At 39.1% G+C, this 21,329-nt stretch overlaps 1 protein-coding gene across 1 annotated transcript in view; it reads left to right on the top strand.

Moving 5' to 3' along the window:
• Positions 1-21,329, top strand: part of dnah5 (dynein, axonemal, heavy chain 5) — a 121,574-nt gene that overhangs the window by 23,216 nt on the left and 77,029 nt on the right. The window contains exons 32-60 of the mRNA XM_087848025.1: positions 947-1,094; positions 1,214-1,306; positions 1,587-1,786; positions 1,932-2,085; positions 2,575-2,738; positions 2,962-3,118; positions 3,368-3,580; positions 4,875-5,099; positions 6,045-6,217; positions 7,496-7,566; positions 7,899-8,006; positions 8,857-9,044; positions 10,038-10,232; positions 10,501-10,635; positions 10,735-10,842; positions 11,422-11,575; positions 11,871-12,017; positions 13,044-13,285; positions 13,438-13,614; positions 13,907-14,111; positions 14,348-14,490; positions 15,022-15,156; positions 15,831-15,953; positions 16,049-16,262; positions 16,535-16,758; positions 17,102-17,300; positions 17,385-17,557; positions 17,895-18,025; positions 19,713-19,866. Coding sequence (XP_087704151.1) covers positions 947-1,094; positions 1,214-1,306; positions 1,587-1,786; positions 1,932-2,085; positions 2,575-2,738; positions 2,962-3,118; positions 3,368-3,580; positions 4,875-5,099; positions 6,045-6,217; positions 7,496-7,566; positions 7,899-8,006; positions 8,857-9,044; positions 10,038-10,232; positions 10,501-10,635; positions 10,735-10,842; positions 11,422-11,575; positions 11,871-12,017; positions 13,044-13,285; positions 13,438-13,614; positions 13,907-14,111; positions 14,348-14,490; positions 15,022-15,156; positions 15,831-15,953; positions 16,049-16,262; positions 16,535-16,758; positions 17,102-17,300; positions 17,385-17,557; positions 17,895-18,025; positions 19,713-19,866 — 4,753 coding nt within the window. The remainder of the gene's footprint in view (positions 1-946; positions 1,095-1,213; positions 1,307-1,586; positions 1,787-1,931; positions 2,086-2,574; positions 2,739-2,961; positions 3,119-3,367; positions 3,581-4,874; positions 5,100-6,044; positions 6,218-7,495; positions 7,567-7,898; positions 8,007-8,856; positions 9,045-10,037; positions 10,233-10,500; positions 10,636-10,734; positions 10,843-11,421; positions 11,576-11,870; positions 12,018-13,043; positions 13,286-13,437; positions 13,615-13,906; positions 14,112-14,347; positions 14,491-15,021; positions 15,157-15,830; positions 15,954-16,048; positions 16,263-16,534; positions 16,759-17,101; positions 17,301-17,384; positions 17,558-17,894; positions 18,026-19,712; positions 19,867-21,329) is intronic.

Below are 21,329 nucleotides of genomic sequence, written 5' to 3'. Positions count from 1 at the left end.
AGTAACATGAGCTTAAAATATGTTAATGAAGAAGGAGACGTTTTCGGGAAAGAAGCTGAACTGGAAACAAACAAAACTAGGTGTTTTTCTGACTATGTGAGAAAATAACCTTCTCATACTGTGTAATCAAGCCCTCTCATTACTGCAGGAATTGGTGACATCACATGATTTTCATTAGTCCATCCATAAACATCACTCTTATTTTCAGGCATTAAAGAAACTGCTTCCTCTCACTTGCTACAATATGGAAACTTGTTTCGAGATGTTATAATTTTTAGATACTAACCCAAAAGTTTTACATAACAACAAAAAAAGTGGGGTTTTTTTCAGTGGCAGAAACAAAGCTTCCTGTTCTTCACCAACACTGCATTAATATTTCAGTCTCACAATGAAAAGCTAATCTTTGCCCTTTATGTGGTCACATTTGTCCAGCATGTGTCAAATGGACACTGAAGGGGAAAGAGGCTAATAGGCTACAGGCTAGTTTATTTTACCTAAAGAAATTAAGAACAACTTTTAATATAGCTGGAAGGGATTACTTGACAATGAAAATCTAGATACACATTAGAAGCAGTCAGAAGGAAAATATAGAGCTATAGTCAGAGCTGAAGAAGAGAGGATATTTGTTTCCTCTGGTAGAAACGTCAGCTATCTGTTGTGGAGGTGTTGATTTGGTTGAGTGAAGCTATGAACAGACACTGATGCATGAACCTTTGCTCTGTGCTAGTAAGGAAGGATACTTAACAAGTTGCCCAATCCAATGACTCTTGTAGCGTTAATAACAAACTTGAAGTGTGTTGTAATACTTTTCCTTTAACAAACAAAATGTCAACTATACATCTAATCTAGTTCATGTCAACTTTACTTGACTTCAGCAGAGCTAAAGGGTAGTATAGAAAGAAGACAATAAATATGAGTTTGACTGTCACGTTCTGTGAACTACCAGGTGTCGAAAACTGCCTCGTGCTCTGAAAGAGTGGCAGGCCTTTCAGGATCTGAAGAAAACAATTGATGAGTTCAGTGAGTGCTGCCCCCTGCTGGAACTCATGACTAACAAAGCTATGATGGCCCGGCACTGGAAGAGGATAACGGAGGTTAGTGAAACATGGCCACTGGTGTAGCACTGCAACTGAATGTTATTGACTGAAATCAAGTCATCACCAGAACCTAATGATAATGATGATAGCTGTAATTTGTCCTGTTTTGTATCCAGGTGACCGGCCATACCTTTGAGGTGGAAACTGATACATTCAAGCTGCGTAACATAATGGAGGCTCCTCTACTCAAGTATAAAGAAGAGATTGAGGTACAAACGAATCATTAGCTGCTAATTCATGGTGTTTTCTTTTTTATTTGATATAATAAATTCCAAATAAAATACAAGTTTGGAAAATTGTTTGGAGGAAATGAAAACATTTAAAAAGTTTAAAGAGTAATATATTGAATTAACTTTGCTAACTGATATAGGTGGTCCTGTTCAGTGCAAAACACCGATCCTGTTTTTTTCAGTGCATATGCATCTGTTTGCCATTAGCATTTTTATTGCTAACATTTAAAAACATTTGGGGGGCGGGGTTCTTGTGCAGGATATCTGCATCAGTGCTGTGAAAGAGCGTGATATTGAACAGAAGCTGAAGCAAGTGATCGGTGAGTGGGACAACAAGACTTTTACATTTGCCAGTTTTAAGACCCGTGGGGAGTTGCTGCTGAGAGGAGACAGCACATCAGAGATCATTGCCAGCATGGAGGATAGCCTAATGATCTTGGGATCCCTTATGAGCAACAGGTACGGCAGTGTTGAGTGTCATTATCATTAGTGTCGGTAGTGATGATCTTCTTCCACAGCTGTGGAAAATCTAGACATTACACGAGCCACACACACGTGTGCGTCCCTAAGTAAGGGTAACGTGAAGATTTACCTTCTTTTTCAGGTACAACACCCCATTTAAAGCCCAGATTCAGAAGTGGGTTCAGAATCTCTCCAACACCACTGATATTATCGAGCACTGGATGACTGTCCAGAACCTGTGGATCTATCTGGAAGCTGTGTTTGTGGGTGGAGATATCGCCAAACAGTTGCCTAAGGTGAACAACATTTCAGGATGTGATTCCTATTGGTTATCAGGCTTAAACACAGACTCCAAATGCAGTTTAAAAGGCAAACAAGTTGCATTGAACTGAAATTACTCATTTGCAGTTAGAATTTTTTTATGTAAATTCTGTATCTTTACATCATTATCAGATTTCTGGACAATATTCTGGATGTTTAGGTGCAGTAGTGCATTAATGTGCCAGGCGTTGAGTTTCTTTTATTTCCATTTTCAATTATTATATTTCACAGTCTCTTGAGCAAAATAAATCACTGATCCAGGCAATGTTTTCAGGCCGCGGTGTTTTGACATTTAAAAGAAGGAGAAATAATAGTGAAATGTTGCCTTTGTAAGATTGTTTTACGAGCTTACTTCTAAAATCGGAGCCAAACAGCGTCCAAGCATTTAAAAGAAACAACTAAATACAAAATAAAATAATAAAACAGTCTGATCATGAGATAATTGACTAACTCCATCTTTTTAGGAAGCAAAGCGTTTCTCTAACATTGATAAGTCATGGGTGAAGATCATGATGCGAGCCCATGAAATGCCCAATGTGGTACAGTCATGTGTGGGGGACGAGACCATGGGACAGCTGCTTCCACATCTCCTCGAACAGCTGGAGATCTGTCAGAAGTCTCTAACAGGGTGAGTAGAAAAAACTTAAAACACCACCATGGCCCTTCTTTTTAGGTTCTAATTAACTTAACCACCAAAAGAAAGGTAGAAGATTTTAAACCATAATCAGTAGTGAGGGTAAGTGAAGTGACTGATTTCCTTTTTATGCTGTACAGTTAACTATCTGGTTTATTGTACTGTCTGTCAGATCATACTTTGTATTGATTTTTTTAAAAATGATGTGGTCAAACAGCTATCTGGAGAAGAAGCGTCTGCTGTTTCCTCGTTTCTTCTTTGTCTCTGATCCTGCCCTGCTGGAGATCCTGGGCCAGGCCTCTGACTCCCACACCATCCAGGCCCACCTTCTCAATGTCTTTGACAATATCAAGTGTGTCCAGTTTCATGAAAAGGTGGATTATGTTCCTTTTTTGGTGTTTATCTTAAACACTTACCCTTCTGACAAGAGATTTTTGCAGAACTAAAAGCTCAGGAAAATATGTGATTGTAACATGAAAGTAATAAAATATAATAGCTGCTTTAATGTCAAATTGAATGAACTAATCAGAGTAATGTCGATTTTATATATATACTTTTTATAAGAAAAATAACTTCATCATTGTAGTTATAATAATCGATCTAATCAATGTCGCCTTTCACAGATATATGACCGCATTCTGGCCGTGTCATCACGCGAGGGAGAGACTGTGGAGCTGGACCGTCCCGTCACAGCTGAAGGGAACGTGGAGGTGTGGCTCAATGCTCTGCTGAAAGAATCCCAGAGGTCTTTGCACCTTGTGATCAGACAAGCTGCTCTGGCTATCCAGGACTCTGGCTTCCAGCTAATTGACTTCCTCAACTCCTTCCCATCTCAAGTAAGTCATTGTCCAAATCCAGGAACTAATCCACAAACGTTTTAAAACATTGATTCGACCACAACTGACTATCCTTGTGGAGCAAGGACGGCACCGCTCAAAAACAGAAACCTGTGTAGCCTAAAGAGGCAATCTACTATGAACATTGTAATAAACTCCAAAACAAATTCTAAAGAAAGTTGGGATGCTCTAAAATGTAAGTTAAAATAGGATGCAATGATTCGCAAATCTTATAAACCCATATAATAAATCTAGCAAATGTTTAAAACTGAGAAAATGATTTTGAGATAAAATATTGGCTCATTTTGAATTTAACGACTACAACGACAGCCAACAAGAGTCTGGATAAATTAGTGGTAAAAAAAACCAGCTGGAACATTTTGCAACTAATTAGGTTATCTGGCAACAGCTCAGTAATATGAGTGGATATAAATGGAGCATGTTAGACGAATGAATTGGGCTGAGTTTCACTAATCTGCAAAAAACTAAAATTGTAGAACAATTACAGAATGATGTTCTTTAGTGTAAAATTGCAAATATGACGTATTTACGTTACGTGATATCAAAAGATTCCAAGTATCTGGAGAAATCTCTGTGTGCAAGGCTGAAAATATTGGATGCCTGCGATCTTCAGACCCTCAGGCAGCACTGCATTACAAACAGACATGATTCTGTCATGGAAATCACTGCATGGGCTCAGGAACACTTTCAGAAAATCAATGTGTGGGAGCACAGTTTGCTGTACAGGCTAAAACTCTATGCTGCAAAGAAAAAGCCATGTGTGAACATGATCCAGAATCACTGTTATATTCTCTGGACCAGAGGTCATTTAACACTGACTGAGCCAAAGTGGAAAACTTTTTATACAACATGGAGACCACATCCTCACGCAATCTGTCTTTTTCTGCTCTCTCTCATGGTATGGGGGTGCATTAGTGCCTATGAAACTGGCAGCTTCCACATCTGGATAGATACCATCATTGCTGAAAAGTATCTAAATGTTTTAGAGCAAAATATGCTCCAATCCAGTCATGTCCCTGTCTTTTTCAGGGAACAACCTGCATATTTCAGCTAAATCGCATACTTTGTAGAAGGATACTCTGGGTTTTTAGTTGCCTTTCATCAGTCCAGACTGTTCACCACCTGGAAACATGGGCTGTTATTTTCTCTGTAAATCTTGGGGTGTGGTACTAAACTGCTACAGTATTCCTTCATCAAAACAATAGTTAGATTTCTAAGGTCATCGGTACATTTGACCATTATGATGTGTTTTGTTTTTTGCACATTAATGTAGGTGGGGTTACTGGGTATTCAGATGATTTGGACAAGGGACTCAGAAGAAGCTCTGACCAATGCCCGATACGATCGCCGCATCATGTCCAAAACCAACCAGTTCTTCCTGGATCTCCTTAACACCCTGATTGACATGACCACAAGAGACTTGGAGGCTGTGGAGAGGACCAAGTATGAGACCCTCATCACTATTCATGTCCATCAGAGGGACATATTTGATGAACTGGTGAGCATGTTGATCATTCGGTAAAAAGAGGCCAGAGACATCTGAGCTGGGATCAGTTAGACTGACTCCGAACCGTGCACATGAACGCTTTGCAATTTCTGTTCAAGATTAGAATCTCCGGCTCAAAATAGCAACCACTCTGTAAACTGTGTTTGATATTCAGACTCCCGAGGGCTGCCATGTCAGAATACAAAATGTTGTTTACTGCAGCGAGTAAATTCTGTCGAACGTAGTCAGAGGGGTTTTAATGGCAGTCAAGTAATATTTAAAGTCACGACTGTGTTTGAATCTCCACTTAAGGCATAATAAACATGTCGCTGAACCCCAAGGTTAATAGAAGCAGTTTGAAGAAACTTTATTTGAATGTGTTTTTTTAGTTCTTTCTAAAATCATTTGTATTTATTTACCTCATACCATTGATTTGTCCTGCTCATGTTCCTTTGTTGTGTTTGTTTCTAAACACATTTTTGCTTCATTTCCTCTCCAATAATATATCACACTGCTACTTTTCTACCCCCACTGTATTTTTTCTCACACATATTCTGCTTTTAATCTCTTCTATTCATTACTTTTCTAATTCATTTTGTACTTTTTCCCATTTGCATCATTTTAACTCGCTGGACTTTTCTCTTCCTTCCTCTCACTCTCCCCTATCCCTTTCCTTCCTTTCTTCCCATTTCACATCATGACCTCTGCTTTCATCCTCCACTTTCTTGCTTCTCTTTTCTTTCCACCCTTTTAATGTTACCCTCCTGTCACCGAAATCCCTCCTCACACATCCTGCCCTTCCACCTTTCTTCCCCTCTTTTATCCGGCTTTCATCTCTCTTTTCAAATAATCTTCTGAGTGGTGCCCTCCCTTCACTTCTGTTTCCATCCCCTTGTCTCCTTCTGCCCTCCCTTTCCCTCTTTCCCTGTCTCTTATCGCTACCCTTTCTCCACCTAGTGCCGGTTGCATGTCAAAAGCTCCAGTGACTTTGAATGGCTGAAGCAGTGCCGTTTCTACTTCAATGAGGACTCAGACAAGATGATCATCAACATTACAGATGTGGGCTTTGTCTACCAGAATGAATTCTTGGGGTGTACCGAAAGGCTTGTCATTACACCTTTGACGGACAGGTAAAGCAGACATATGTCTGTAAAATGTATCATAATGGCAAAAGTCACATGCACACACACTAATAAGAAAATAAAGGAAAACAACAGACCAAAACAGCAATATAACTTTTCTTTTTTGCAGTTTAAACAAAGACAGTGTAACCTTGGAGTGACTATACAGAAAACGTGACCCTGCCTTTGTAACTAAGTCAGAAATGCATGCTGCATAATGCATCAGTTATTTTAGGAACCCACTTTAGATTTATGCTGAAAACCTGACCATGATTGTTCGTTGTAATGTCAAGTTTCATGGATTAAACTTTCTGTGGTTGACTAATGACTGGATTTATGAAGCAAAGATAAAAAGGCAACTCGGGGACTGTGAGGATGAGAAATTAGAAAGCAGGATGAAGCCGGATGAAGCCGGATGAAGCAGTCTTACACAGCGACCATCACATCTGTAACTAACAGGCGATATGAATGACAGAAAGAAAAGGAAAGAAGATCAGAAAGAGTGAGGGAGACAGCAGTCCAACAACAAGTAGTGTCTTAGTAACAGACACAGAGGGTAAAATATGAGAAGAGACAAGGAGGGAAAAAAAGATGAGGAGAGACAAGGAGGAGATGTGAGAGGACAGCACTAGGGAGGGAGTTACCAGCTAACATCAGACTGCAGCTCTCCAAAAAAGTGGCATGCTGGCCTTATGGCTAGAGGCGCCAAGACAGCTCTGATTTTCCATCATTTTCTCATGCTATCTTTCTCTGCCTGAACGCCCATCCACTTCATTCTGTTCAGTTCAGATTTGATTTGGTCTTTTTTTTGTTTTGCTTGCTATCATTGTCCTACCTCCTCGCTGCCACCACATCACGTTAAAAAAAGGGAAAGGTGCAAGTGGTCCTAAATTATGGCAAAAAAGATGTTGGGATGAAACAAGTAAATCTGGTTACGGAGTGGTCAGATTTAATCTGTATCTGCTGAAGGAGAGAAAATATGTCAGTATCCCAGCTTTACCATGATTTTTACCCCGAGGTCAGTCATTGTAATGAAGATGGAGACCAGTGACCAGAGGGCTAGGTCCTGTTGTCAGTCATCCTGATTGCTGATGTGTCCTTGAGCAAATCGCTGAATCCCCATCAGCTTCAGGGGCGGGGTTCTAAAGCTTAAACCTTGTGGAGAATGAGCTCACGTTCATTTGTGGTCATTTTGAGTATGGATATTATTAGCTTATGAATTTATGAAATGATTCATGATTTATGAAATTAGATTGTCATTATGTTTGTGTGTCTACAATTGGACAGGTGTTACATCACTTTAGCCCAAGCTCTTGGTATGAGTATGGGTGGAGCACCTGCTGGTCCAGCTGGAACAGGTATGACAATTAGTCACACAGTATCTATTTTTTGGAAATTACATTGAATCAAAAATGCAATATTTTGGGACAGACATGTTAAAAGCTGTTCCAAGGTTTGCCAAGTGTTAAAGTAGTTGAATTTAACTGTTTTAAATATAGATAATTTACCCTTCTAGACTCTATACAACTCAGGTCATTTAAATGAAGAATCAAACAACACAGCTGTCTCAGTCGGGAACGGCTTCATTACTGAGTTAGCTTGAATAGTTTCTTTTATGAGATCATTTGTTGTCAGGTTTTCTATCAGCATACAAATGGTTGCATTTCAGTTTGTTGCCTTTTGTTATCAGGAAAGACCGAGACCATAAAAGACATGGGTCGCTGTTTGGGAAAGTACGTTGTGGTCTTCAACTGCTCTGACCAAATGGACTTCAGAGGCTTGGGGAGAATATTTAAAGGTGAGAATCACTAAGTAAAGTCATGCTATAAGTGTCATGATACACTGTGTGGCAGGCAGGAAGTAGGTACCAATTGCAGAACTCATGTGACAGAATGAACTTAAAGAGGCAGCGTTTATTGCTGGGAGGCTTTACATAAAGATTAAACTTCACAAAAAACAAACCAAAACCCCAAACTAGAAAACTCGAAACTAAACTGGACACTTGAATCTAAAAACTAAGAAACACAAACTAGGAAAACAAACCAGGACTGGGAACTAGAATTTCCTCAGGAATTCGGAGGGGAAAAAACAGACAGCATGGTGAGCGTACGACATGACACAGAGCAAGCAAAACACAGGACTGGAGCAATCAGGGAATGGGAGACAGGAGGGAAACGCAGCTGGGGGAGAAATCAGAGCTAACGAGACAAGGGGAAGCAAAACCAGACACACTGGAAGCACACAACAGGCACAGAGATACAGACTTGACACTGAACATAGGGACACGGGAACAAAACCTAAGAACTAGAAATCACAGAGCAACAAACTAGAGAGCTAGAAATACTGAGACAGAAACCAAAACACTAACAGTGATAACCATGATGAACTCAAAGATCAAAAACACAACAAAACGCAACCCACTGGGTCACCGACCCAGGACCTTGACAATAAATATATACCCAGAAAGAAGTTTAAGGGTTTGAGTTATCAGGTTATAGACCTGTGGGGGTTTTTTTGCTAATAAATCATAACAATACAGATAAAAAAAAAAAAAACAACAATCACACAATATGTAATGTCAGATATCTTAGACAATTTATTTGTTTGCAGTGGACGGACCATAACTCTGTGTTTATGTGATTTACCAGGTCTGGCTCAGTCTGGTTCGTGGGGCTGTTTTGACGAGTTCAACCGCATCGACCTCCCAGTTCTTTCTGTGGCAGCCCAGCAGATCGCGATAGTTCTCACCTGCAAGAAGGAACGTCGCAAAAATTTTGTCTTCACAGATGGAGACAATGTGGACATGAACCCAGAGTTTGGCATCTTCCTTACCATGGTTAGTAATGGAAGTAGAACAAGACTGCTAATATCTATTTGACTGGTCAGAGGAAATATATAAAGGAGGCAGTTCTTAACATCAGTAAATGACACCTTAGTTAACAGAATGAATATTGGCCTGTATTTGTATAGCGCTTTTACTAGTCCCTAAGAACCCCAGTAGGCAACAGGTGAAGTGTCTTGCCCAAGGACACAACAACCGAGACTGTCCAAGCTGGGGCTCGAACCGGCAACCTTCCGATTACAAGGCGAACTCCCAACTCTTGAGCCACCCATATTGAAGTGTATCTGTTTCAGAAGGTGACTGGACATGCTGTGCATGCATGGACATCAATATTTACTCTTGGCTGTTAGATTTATCACATAATGATTCCTTTTTTTTAAAGCAAAAACTTTAATCTTGAAAAGCGAAATGAATCACAAATAACACTAAAATGGAATTGAACTCTAACATGTAATATTTTACAAGACAGTTTTTGAATTAAACTTTGGGCTCTGCCTGCTATTTCATGTGATTTATTTCTTAGAGTAATAGTTAAATAGCTTTATCTTCTTGCCTCATTTGCTGTCCTGAGGCAAGTCATTAAACATAACAGTGGAATAATTCCTCCCTGTAGCGAGAGGGGTCAGAGATCATTTTCCTCTCTTTTACTCTGTTAGTGTGTGTGTGTGTGTGTGTGTGTGTGTGTGTGTGTGTGTGTGTGTGTGTGTGTGTACATTAGTATAGACAAGCTTTGTGAAACAGGCTATGTCTGTAGGCTGTGTCTGCTGAAGTTGAAGGATAGCGTTTGTGATGAAGATGAACTACATTCCAGTATAAACTTCATCCATTTAGTTTCATTGTTGTTGCATTCTAGTCTGTCATCTAAATTTCTAATGCAGTAGAATGGGCAATGTAGCATTTATTCCTAATTATCATTAAATGTTTTATTTCTGTTTTACTCCATTAATATCTTTTTTTTTTTTTTTTTGTTACTCTCTGTGTAATCAGAATCCAGGTTATGCAGGTCGTCAGGAGCTTCCTGAAAACCTGAAGATCAACTTCCGCTCCGTGGCCATGATGGTTCCAGACCGTCAAATCATTATTAGGGTAAAACTGGCCAGTTGTGGGTTTATCGACAACATGGAGCTTGCACGCAAATTCTTCACGCTTTACAAGCTGTGCGAGGAGCAACTGTCCAAGCAGGTATAAAAATTGAAGATCTTTCTTTTAACCTTGCAGTAACAAGTGGAAAGTGGCAGAACTTGCATTGAGTGTGGGAGCATTTCCAAGCTGCAGCTAAAAATGCATGAAAAGTCTTACTGACACACAGGCTGCTGAAAATAGAGTGTGATGCTTGTAGGAATGGGGAGTTAGTTTTGGAGCAGGTATCATTGTCACATGACTTAACAACAAGGTTGCACGGGTTTCCATTAATGTAAATGAAACTAAAATGATATTTATGAATGTTCAGGTTCACTATGATTTTGGCCTGCGCAACATTCTGTCAGTTCTGCGAACTCTGGGAGCAGCCAAGCGAGCCAACCCCAGTGATACAGAGTCTACCATTGTCATGAGGGTTCTAAGGGACATGAACCTTTCAAAACTGGTAAGTCCACAAAGTACACAATAGGGCATCAAAAAGATAACCATGCTGATGTTTCATGTTTTCACTGGGTTTTGCAAATTTGTGTGCACATGCGTTTAGATCGATGAGGATGAGCCACTTTTTCTGAGCTTGATTGAAGACCTCTTCCCGGGCATCCAACTTGACAAAGCGGGTTACCCTGAACTAGAAGCTGCCATTGACAAACAGGTAGGAGAGTTTGAAGAATGGATTTATCTGTTATTGACGAGGAGAGTGAAAATCCACAGTAACACCAAGTTTGCAAGATGGGGGAACAGGAAGGGGAAACAATGGAAAGAGGCAGAAAGAGAAATGCGAAGGCTGAGTAAGACTGTCCAAAAGCCTAATGGAGAGTGAGGCCGCCGTATTTGTCATGTCAGACCTCAGGACAGGACATCGAGAAGGATACAAATGGTGGCATTTATTATTTGTAAAGGACCAAACCCGAGGACCTGTGAAAAACAGTGCAGGAAGTGAGAGATGCAATTAAAAGTTGGGACTTTTAGATTTTATGCTGTTTTGTTGCTGATCAGTTAAGCAAGTGCATTGGATAGTATTAGTTTAGTTTTTCATATATTGCTTCTGCATTTTGGCTTCATTTTTTTAATTTAAAAAAAAAAAGATGTTTTGATGTGTGAAACCTTAAAATTGACTGAAGGGGTGCTTTCTTTTGACCACGACTGTATACGAAGTTATTATACTTGTAAATACAGTAAAAGCATTATTGTTACAAAAATAGCTGGAATTGTAACTACTTTGTTTCTTCAGGTGGAGGATGCAGGCCTAATCAACCATCCTCCTTGGAAGCTAAAGGTCATCCAGCTGTACGAGACTCAAAGAGTCCGACATGGCATGATGGCCCTGGGGCCCAGTGGGGCTGGAAAGACAACTTGTATACACACGCTTATGAAAGCTATGACAGGTAGGATTTAGTGTATTTTGTCGCATGTGAGCTTAAAGAAAAAGACACCAACTTGTGGTAAGCTTGTTTTGAATCTATTGTACTGTAGACACGAATATGTGAACAGAACTGGGACAAGATATCTATTTAATTTATGGGGTATCTTATTAAATCTACATATTTTTAGGGTAATATTGTTAGTTTGTGACCTTGTCATGTGTTTAATATAATTATTGCTCCATTAAAGTATTATTATCCATTATATTAACTTTAGGAAAACAGAACATGTTTCTGCTAATATCTAATTTTCTTCCAGAATGTGGTCATTCTCACAGAGAGATGCGCATGAACCCCAAAGCCATTACTGCACCTCAGATGTTTGGCAGACTAGATGTGGCCACAAATGACTGGACTGATGGCATCTTCTCTACACTGTGGAGGAAAACACTGAGAGCAAAGAAAGGTCCAAATAGTTTCTTATTGTGCACATATCTCACACTTGGGTATTAATAAAGCAAAAAATTATCGGTAAACATTGTTTTCCATGAGAACTTTGACAAACCAGTTCAAGTAGGTTATTGCAATTAAGTATTAATGCGTTGGGACAACGTTGGAAGGTTCAAAGGAAACAAAGCACTGTTTAATCTTCCTATTTAGTTCTAAGCTTACACGGATAATTAAAAATGTCTGCGGGCAATTGCGTATGCATTCCATGTTTGCTTTTATGTGTCTAAGTACACATCTCATCTATTAATTACTTGTTCTGATGGTGTTTTGCATATCTATGAGTGGGGTGTTCTCTGCGTATTTGCATTATTTTCCTGCTGCTACTTCCTGCTTATTTAGAGCAGGAAGAGCTTGCTACTTTGGACAGAGTGAATTCCAGTGTAGAAAAGTAGATGTGGCAATGTGACAGGGCAGCAGCTCCTGAGTCGAGTAGATATTCCTCAAAGAAAAGAAGTACTTTGTGAAAACAGCTGTGTGCTGTCCACGCTCATTGTGTTGTAACTGATGCAGAAACAGCCTCGTGTGTATCTGGTAACTTCTGTGTAAAACACGTGCTCATGTAGTAGTCATATTCAAAGGAACTGATTTCTCAGCATTTAGGGTGTAAACCACATTCAAACAGCAGCTTTATTGTGCGATATTGCCTGAACGTCAGACAACGTCAGTCTTTTGCTTGTTTCAGACGCAATTTGTCTTTTCTGTTTCTGTTTTTGGATGTTTTCCAACTGGGAGGAGAGCGAGGAGAAACGGATTTCTTTGTTCATATTTAAAATTCCACAAAATAAATGACTCAGTTGTTGTTTTTCTTGCAAACAGATAGCTCATGATTGCTGGTTAGCCAAGAAAACATTTTGAACTCTTTTGTATGCACTAAATTCATATTCAGAAATGTAGCTCATTTTTGCTTGAGGGTGACAGCACAAGGTCTTCATACCACCTCATTTTTGTAATCATGTAAACAAACACTTTGTTTCCCTCACAGGAGAGCACATCTGGATAGTGCTGGATGGGCCAGTTGATGCCATATGGATTGAAAACCTAAATTCAGTTTTGGATGACAACAGAACTCTTACACTCGCAAATGGAGACCGAATACCAATGGCTCCCAACTGCAAGGTGGTATTTGAGCCGCATAACATCGACAATGCCTCTCCAGCCACCGTCTCACGCAATGGCATGGTGTTCATGAGCTCGTCTGTGCTCACCTGGATCCCCATACTAGAGGTGAATGAGCTTTATGAAAAACCGGTTGTAATTATTTTTGTTTCATTTTGCAAAAGTTTGAAATCAAGGTATATTAAGGCAATATTTACATATGAATCATATAATTTAAATGTAGTTTTGACTAAATAGAGTCATGCTGTTGCTGCTTCTAGGGCTGGTTGAAGAAACGGTCCCCACATGAGGCAGAGATACTGAGAGAGCTCTTCTCTTCGTCTTTCTCCGAGCTCTACCGCTTCTGCGTGCAGTCACTAGAGTTCAAAATGGACATGCTAGAGGCCTTTGTAATCATGCAAAGCATAAACATGCTACAGGGACTCATACCACCTAAGGTAAGGTATTCCCATCCACTGGACGTGCACACGAACAGCAACTAATGAATATTTCATTGATAAGTGACTCTTGAAGTGGAAATTTATAGTGAGACCAACTTGTATATATGTTTCCAAAACCTTCTTAAGCACATTTATACCCATTGTACAGACTGGTACTCATAGTTTTGTCCATATATTTTGTATGTTCAGTTTCATAGACTTGGCCTAACTTGTGAAGTGCTCCTCTCTTTTTTGGGTTCTTTAATTGAGCCCTGAATTTCCTCATCTTAAAATGGATATCAATTTACAGGAGCAGTGTGGCGATTTATCCAGAGAGTTCTTGGAGCGGCTTTATGTCTTTGCACTAATGTGGAGCGCTGGGGCCGTACTTGAACTGGATGATCGGAGGAAGATGGAAATCTGGCTTAGAGGAAACAAGAGTATTCATCTAAACTTGCCAGACATTCCTCCTGACAGTGAGGACACCATGTTTGACTACTATGTCACTGCAGATGGTAAGCATGGCTTCATTAACTTTCAGTCAGATGGCGTTGTTTAGTTACTGGGTAGGCAGACACATTATGTCTCATGTTGTACTTATGGAAAGTACATATGTGTATATAAAATTATTTGTAGTGATGAACTGAATTAATATCTTTGGATTAATTATTTTGAAAAACTATTGTCATATTTTGTGTTGATCTCTACAACAAGCTTTATCTTATTAAAACTAAATTAAATATTTTTCCAGGTCATTGGGTCCATTGGAACACCACAGTGGAGGAATACATTTATCCATCTGCATTCACACCAGAGTACAGCTCAATTTTGGTCCCCAATGTGGACAACGTTAGAACAGACTTCCTAACCCAGACTATTGCAAAGCAAGGCAAGGTATGGTTACCAGTTAGAGTCATTTCCATCATCAGCAAACACTAGTGACCTGCTTCCACTGATTCTGGCACAAGCAATCTTAGTTTTAGTTTTTGGATAATTGTGCAAGACTCTTTTTAGCTGTTTTCTGTTTTCAAAGTCTAATCTGACCTTCCTGTTCTTGAGTGTTTTGTGTCTTTTTGAAATCCTCTATATTTACATTTATGAAGGTCTCATTTGTTTTTAGACTTTGACAATGAGTCGTGTACTTTCTCCAGAGAGACAACTTGAAATAAACTTTGGATAACCATTTAAATGTAACTACAAAATCAGCATCATGTGTTTATGCTCAGCAGACGCAGAGGATATGCTCTTACTTCCCCTTTGATCTTTCCTCATAGAATATGCCGTAGACTTGCCTCTCTTGCATTGGAGGACACGGTTAACTGTTCGCGGTCTTGTTCTACTGTCGCCCTTCTCATGTTATCCTATAACGTGGAAGTTAGTTGGGATAATTTGGACTGATGGCAAATCTAAATATGTTTGTTATAGGCTGTTTTGCTAATTGGGGAGCAAGGAACAGCCAAGACTGTTATCATCAAGAGCTACATGTCAAAGTATGACCCTGAGACCCACATAGGCAAGAGTCTCAACTTCTCTTCTGCTACTACACCACTAATGTTCCAGGTAAAGCGGCAGGTCACCTGCCTTCTTTTCTCTTAATTTAGAAGAAACAGAAGTGTGTCACTCTGTGAATTTTTAACTTAAAAGGAGCGTTCAGTTAAAGAGGAGAGAACACCACAGGCAGGTAACAAGAATAAAGACCAAACTTTAAAAATGAAAGCTGATGCAACAGAACGTAACACCAAGAGATCAAACACAGGAATTAGCTGAAGGCTTGTACAAATAGTAGTAAAACCAAAAACAAAAGAATATGAAGGATGGATGCAAAGTACAGTGAAACCAAAATAGACACAAACTAGGAAAGAGGGTGGAATACAGCTGAGTAACAAGGCATATTATAGGCTCCTTACTGCGCACACTCAGGGACCGATCGAGTGATGAGATACAGCTGAAGTAGTAAGAGTAGACAGCAGTCACACAGCCAAAGACGGGAAGACAGTAATCGTTTCAATGCAAGGCAGGGGGCAGTTGTATAAGGCATTGCCAACCTGGCACAGAGCAGGTCTATAATGAAAACCAACACCATGACTGTGTTCATTTGCCATTAAAGAATATGAACATGTATGATATTGATGATCTGTGATGAATTACATATCAGTTGAAATGAAAAGATCTCCTTCTTTATCTCGCTGTACTTTTTCTTGCCTCATCCCTCCCTTTTTTCCTTTTTTTTTTAGAGGTCAGTTGAGAGCTACGTTGATAAGAGGATGGGGACCACTTATGGACCGCCTGCTGGGAAGAAAATGTCAATTTTCATAGATGACATCAACATGCCTGTCATCAATGAGTGGGGAGACCAGGTCATTATAACATTTTTTCCTTCATAATACTGGTTAATGATAAATAAATGAAAACAAAACTTTTCTTGATTTAAGCTTCTTGCTTTCAATCACAGGTGACTAATGAGATTGTCAGGCAGCTGATGGAACAGAATGGTTTCTTCAATCTGGAAAAACCTGGAGAGTTCACAAATATTGTGGATGTTCAGTTCCTGGCAGCAATGATTCATCCTGGAGGGGGCCGTAATGACATACCACAGAGACTGAAAAGGCAATTCTCAATCTTTAACTGCACGCTGCCCTCCAATGCTTCGATAGACAAGATATTTGGTGGGTAAAACAAGGCCTAAGGCATAATGTATAATGTATGTCCTGAGAGACATACATTATTTTATTTGTTCTCCTTTTTTACCATTTCCACACAGTTGTGTAGGTGTTGTGTGCTTGTAATATAGTTGCCAATCACATATATATCACAGCAAGTTAGAGGGATGAACTAAGTACTAATAAATGCCACCATACAGTGATTTCACGAAACACACTGTATCCTTTACTTTGGAAAAAAATATATAACTTTTCTAAACATCGACTTTATGACACAGGCGTGATCGGTGAGGGCCACTTTTGCACAAGACGTGGTTTTAGCGAGGAGGTCCAGAGCACTGTACCTCGTTTGGTTTCCCTCACGCGTCGTCTCTGGCAGCTGACTAAGGTCAAGATGCTTCCAACTCCTGCAAAGTTCCACTACATCTTTAACTTGAGGGATCTCTCCAGGATCTGGCAAGGCATGCTCAGCACCAATGCTGAAGTTGTCACCTCTGTCCAGGTGAGATGGCTTTTGCATGCTTAATTACCTCATTTCTAACATGACAAGTAGTTAAGAAAAACTTGAGGACATGTTGAGATTTCCACTGGAGAAACCAATTTTTTTTGGTCACACATGCAGGATTTTTCCAAGGACAAATATGCATGACTGAGTAAGTGACAAACAGGGGAATAATCCTAAGTCAAATAATACACTAGTAATAAAGTTTTGCGGTAACTAAGCTACCCCAGTGCTTTTACCTATTACCAGTCATTACTTTTTTATTGCTTATTATTATTACTTTATTCCATGTAGCTAATTACCTTCTGTCTAACAGAAAAATAACGTAACATATATTTTCCAGACGTTGATGGCACTTTGGAAACATGAGTGCAAGCGTGTGATAGCGGATCGATTCACGATGCCTGATGATGTGGAGTGGTTTGACCAGGCTCTGGCAAAGCTGGTGGAAGAACATCTTGGTGAAGAGCACAAGAATATGGTGGACTATGTAGCAGAAAGATATTTTGTTGACTTCTTGCGAGATGCCCCCGAGGCCACAGGTACTACTGAGTCTGACTATATTGAAATATATATATTTAAGATTTTCTCAGTTTTGTGACTTGCTTTCATGTTTTTCCTCACAGGGGAAGAACCAGAAGACTCGGACTTTGATTTGCCAAAAGTGTACGAGCCTATTGAATCATTTGAGGCTTTAAAGGACCGTCTGAACATGTTCCTAAGCCATTACAATGAAAGCATTAGGGGTACTGGCATGGATATGGTCTTCTTTCAGGATGCTATGATACATTTGGTCAAGGTACTCTAAAGAATTTTTTGTCGTGTTTGTGCCAACCAAAATAATCTACACTTCCTAACGTTTTCATCAGTCAGGGTTTTTACATTTCAAAGTCCTCCATAAATGTTTTCAGACCACCTTAAAGCCCAAGGAATATCCTAACAGTTTTACTTCAAGGAGTATAAATCGTGGAGCGTTCACAAACAGTTGCTCACTCACAGAAATTTGCACTCAGACACAGATTCCTACTTTATCTTTTTAATGTATTCCTACTTTGCTTGCTATTTTCTTTTGTTGCCTACAACTTACTGCAAATCTAAACATGCTTATTTGACTCTAGCTCTGTGTGTATTTGTAGGTTTCGAGGATAATCCGAACACCGGGAGGTAATGCCCTGCTGGTGGGGGTTGGGGGTTCTGGCAAACAGAGCCTGACCAGATTGGCCTCGTTCATAGCTGGATACAAGATCTTCCAGATCACGCTCACACGGTAGTGTGCTGGCAAAAATTAATATTCATATTATTAATGATGTAGGTAGGGTGGTATAAGTTGTAAACCTCCTAAGGATTGGATTGTGGAGTGGTAGTAACACCTTTCATTGTCAGATTTCCTTTTCTGAGTAATTCCTTCAGAAAACATGTCAAACTAAACTTGTTTTATAATCATTAGATTTAGTTATAATCTAATCATTAATCATATAATCATCTATAATCAAACCATTAAACTCAGAACCTTTGTCACTGATGAGAAACATTCTGCATTATCAGCTCTCAGGCCCAGCAGCTAGTATATTCTCATTAGAGGTACAGATATCACACTAATTATACGATATCTCAGAAGCTCTGGCTTCACTAACGTATTAACTGACCATCACTAACTCGTGCTTCCAAACCTGTCAAATAGTTTCCTCCTTCAGTCCCTACATTCATTTATTGTCACACTTTCCACCGGTTTGTTCTCCCAAACAGATTTTAATGTTTCCTATTAATATTAACGAACCACATGTTTGTCCTCTTAGCTTCACAGCTATCCCTGGTGAAAACAGATACCTGTATTGTGTGTCCCCTTCCTTCTTTTTCATCTGCTCTCTCTGATACACACATAAAACTGATTTTCAAATGCACATCCAGTACAGTTCTCTTATTTCATGCAAACTCAATTTACTCTCTTTCTCGCCCTCTGTCTGTACAGTAACTTAGACTTTCTTGTTGCTTTAATGTACACAATTCCTTTTAAACTTTGTTATCCTAACACTATTATTCCTACTAGAGATTTTTTAAAAGCATTTATTTTGGTATATATGCTGCAGTGGATTCTTAGAAGCACACTAGACTGCATATAAAGTAGCATTTCTATCATCACAGCAGCCTGAGTGGCTAGTAGTCATGCTGTCTGTGTCCGGGCTCTTTATCCATATGGCTGACGCAATGTTACTTTTCACTTAAGCAGCTTTTCTCCCTTGAGTGGAGAGGTTACTCTTTACCTGTATCTTGCTTAACTAGCTTCATTGTTCTCAAACTGGCATTATTTTGTCCTCAAATATTATTTCTTCTTTTACGAACTGGTCAACTCATCACTTTTGCTGGGTTGAGTTGGGAACAGGTGTGTTTATTTTTAATAACCAGCAATGCATATCTAGTCTGGCAGTCACAGCGTAACTCCCAGCCACTTAGGTCTGTTGTTATAATTTCTTATTAACTACAGGATAGAGTATCTCATCTCACTGATAGTCATTAAAGAACCAGATGAAAGTAAACTGTGGTTTCTCTCTCATGTTGTTTATGCAGTTAATATCTCCAATTTGCAGCTTCTTCCATTTTCCCTCTAACTTGTTTTTCATCTGCCTCTTTATAATTCAATAAATTTGACATTCACACACTAAAGCAGGTGAACTTTCAAGCTAAGATCACTTTCATCGTCCAAGCCTCAAACTGGTGTGCCGACACTTTTTTTTTAACCCGCTCTCACCAATAAATGTAGTTTGAGCTTCAATCTCATGAGAAATTTCATGCAAATTGGCACATAAATAGATGAATTAAAGTGTTTGTGCGATCTAGTTTCTGCTGCTGCACTTTTTGATTGCATTTAACTACGTATGGATGATTTTTAGAAGCTGTAAAATTAGTTATTAGTGAAGAAAGGGTGTGCATATTTATTTTATGCTTTTCTTTTCCAGCTCATACAATACATCCAACCTGATGGATGACCTGAAGAGTTTGTACAGAACAGCTGGCCAACATGGAAAAGGCATCAGCTTCATCTTTACTGACAACGAAATAAAAGACGAGTCCTTCTTGGAGTACATGAATAATGTGCTGTCATCTGGAGAGGTCAGCAGCACACACAAGGAGAAAAGATTCCAAATAATCCGTATTCATAGTAATATAATCCTCTACTTAATGTGGGTCACAGTTAAGGCTGTGAGACCAGAACAACAAGAGAATATGCAGTGTGCAGTGTTTGCAAGTTGTATAGTTTTAAATTAAATAATTGATGAGAGGTTAAGGTATCTTTAAAAAGGCATCTGGTTGTTTCTACTTCTTTTATATCATTAATAGACAGTAGTGATCCAGTGCTGTGCATGTGCATGGACTGCATTGGCTCTGTTGTTGTTTTTCAGGTGATATTACAGTATATCCTATGGTTCGTAATCAGGAGTTATAGCTTGGGGAAACAGTTACTTAGATATAAGTTACATTCTAACTTGTTTTGAGCGCACTAGTAGAGTCTTATTTGATAAGCTACCATGTGATGTTGCTACCATGATATCCATTTCTCTTTGTGGATTTAGCTAACTGAAGTCAACAAGATATAAGCACGTTTCACAAGCTATATGGCCGATTTCTAACCCCAAGAAATTTTAAAGGTAGTATAAAGGGTGGAATTTGGGGAGATGAATCTAATCTTCATCATCTTCTTAAATAGAAATTCATGTATGCTACACTTGACGCATCGTAATATTGACCATGAACACTACAGCCTGCTCTGTAGCAGTCCAACTTAGTGTGTCACTATTAACTTCAACACAGTGTTTGAAAGAAACTGGCATAGCCTGCACTAAACTTTACCAAACTGCCTAGTGCAGTATTTTCATGGAACTTTTGAATAATATAAAGGAGAATACTTCCGTTTGTTTTGCAAGATGTTTCACCAAAAACACAAGTCAGCAACTCATCATGTCTGATTTAAAAACTCTAAAATGAAAAGTTACTCTAAATTAACCAACTTTAACAAAAAAAAAAAAAATGAAAAAAAGACAAAGCAAAACAAAACGAGTTACTCTATTTATTCAAACTCCTGTTCTGTAGCGCAACAGGCTAAAGTACAACCTCTAGCTAGCGCTATTAACTTTAATAATATCAGCACCATAAAGCCATCACAGGGTCAAGAATGAAATATGGAATGTGCTGAGAGCTTAAGCAGACTTAAAAATGTAATTATTCTTATTATGTACTGAGCTGTATCATGCCGTCACTGGAAGCGACACCAATATGCATTCTGTTAAATTTAATTGCTCATTAGCTGAAGGTGCTGGAATGGCCTTCTAGATTATTCTGGGCCACTTCAGTCTCTGTTCATAAGGTATTCAAAATGTTATCCATACCTTTTATTTTCTGTCTTTATTATACAGGTTTACCTTAGTTATATATTCTCTAAAATGTTTTTTTTCCAAAGCTACTCTTGCTTTTCTAGATGGGTTTGGACAAAGACTGACTGACTTTTCATTGACTTTTCTGCTAAATGGTTGAAATTCCTCAACACTTAATGCAAGTTTTGTGTTCATCCCCTAAAA

The sequence above is a fragment of the Neolamprologus brichardi genome, chromosome 11, assembly GCF_056152115.1.
Source record: "Neolamprologus brichardi isolate AB-2024 chromosome 11, ASM5615211v1, whole genome shotgun sequence".
Classification (NCBI taxonomy): Eukaryota; Metazoa; Chordata; class Actinopteri; order Cichliformes; family Cichlidae; genus Neolamprologus; species Neolamprologus brichardi.
This window is presented reverse-complemented; position numbering and strand designations above follow the sequence as displayed.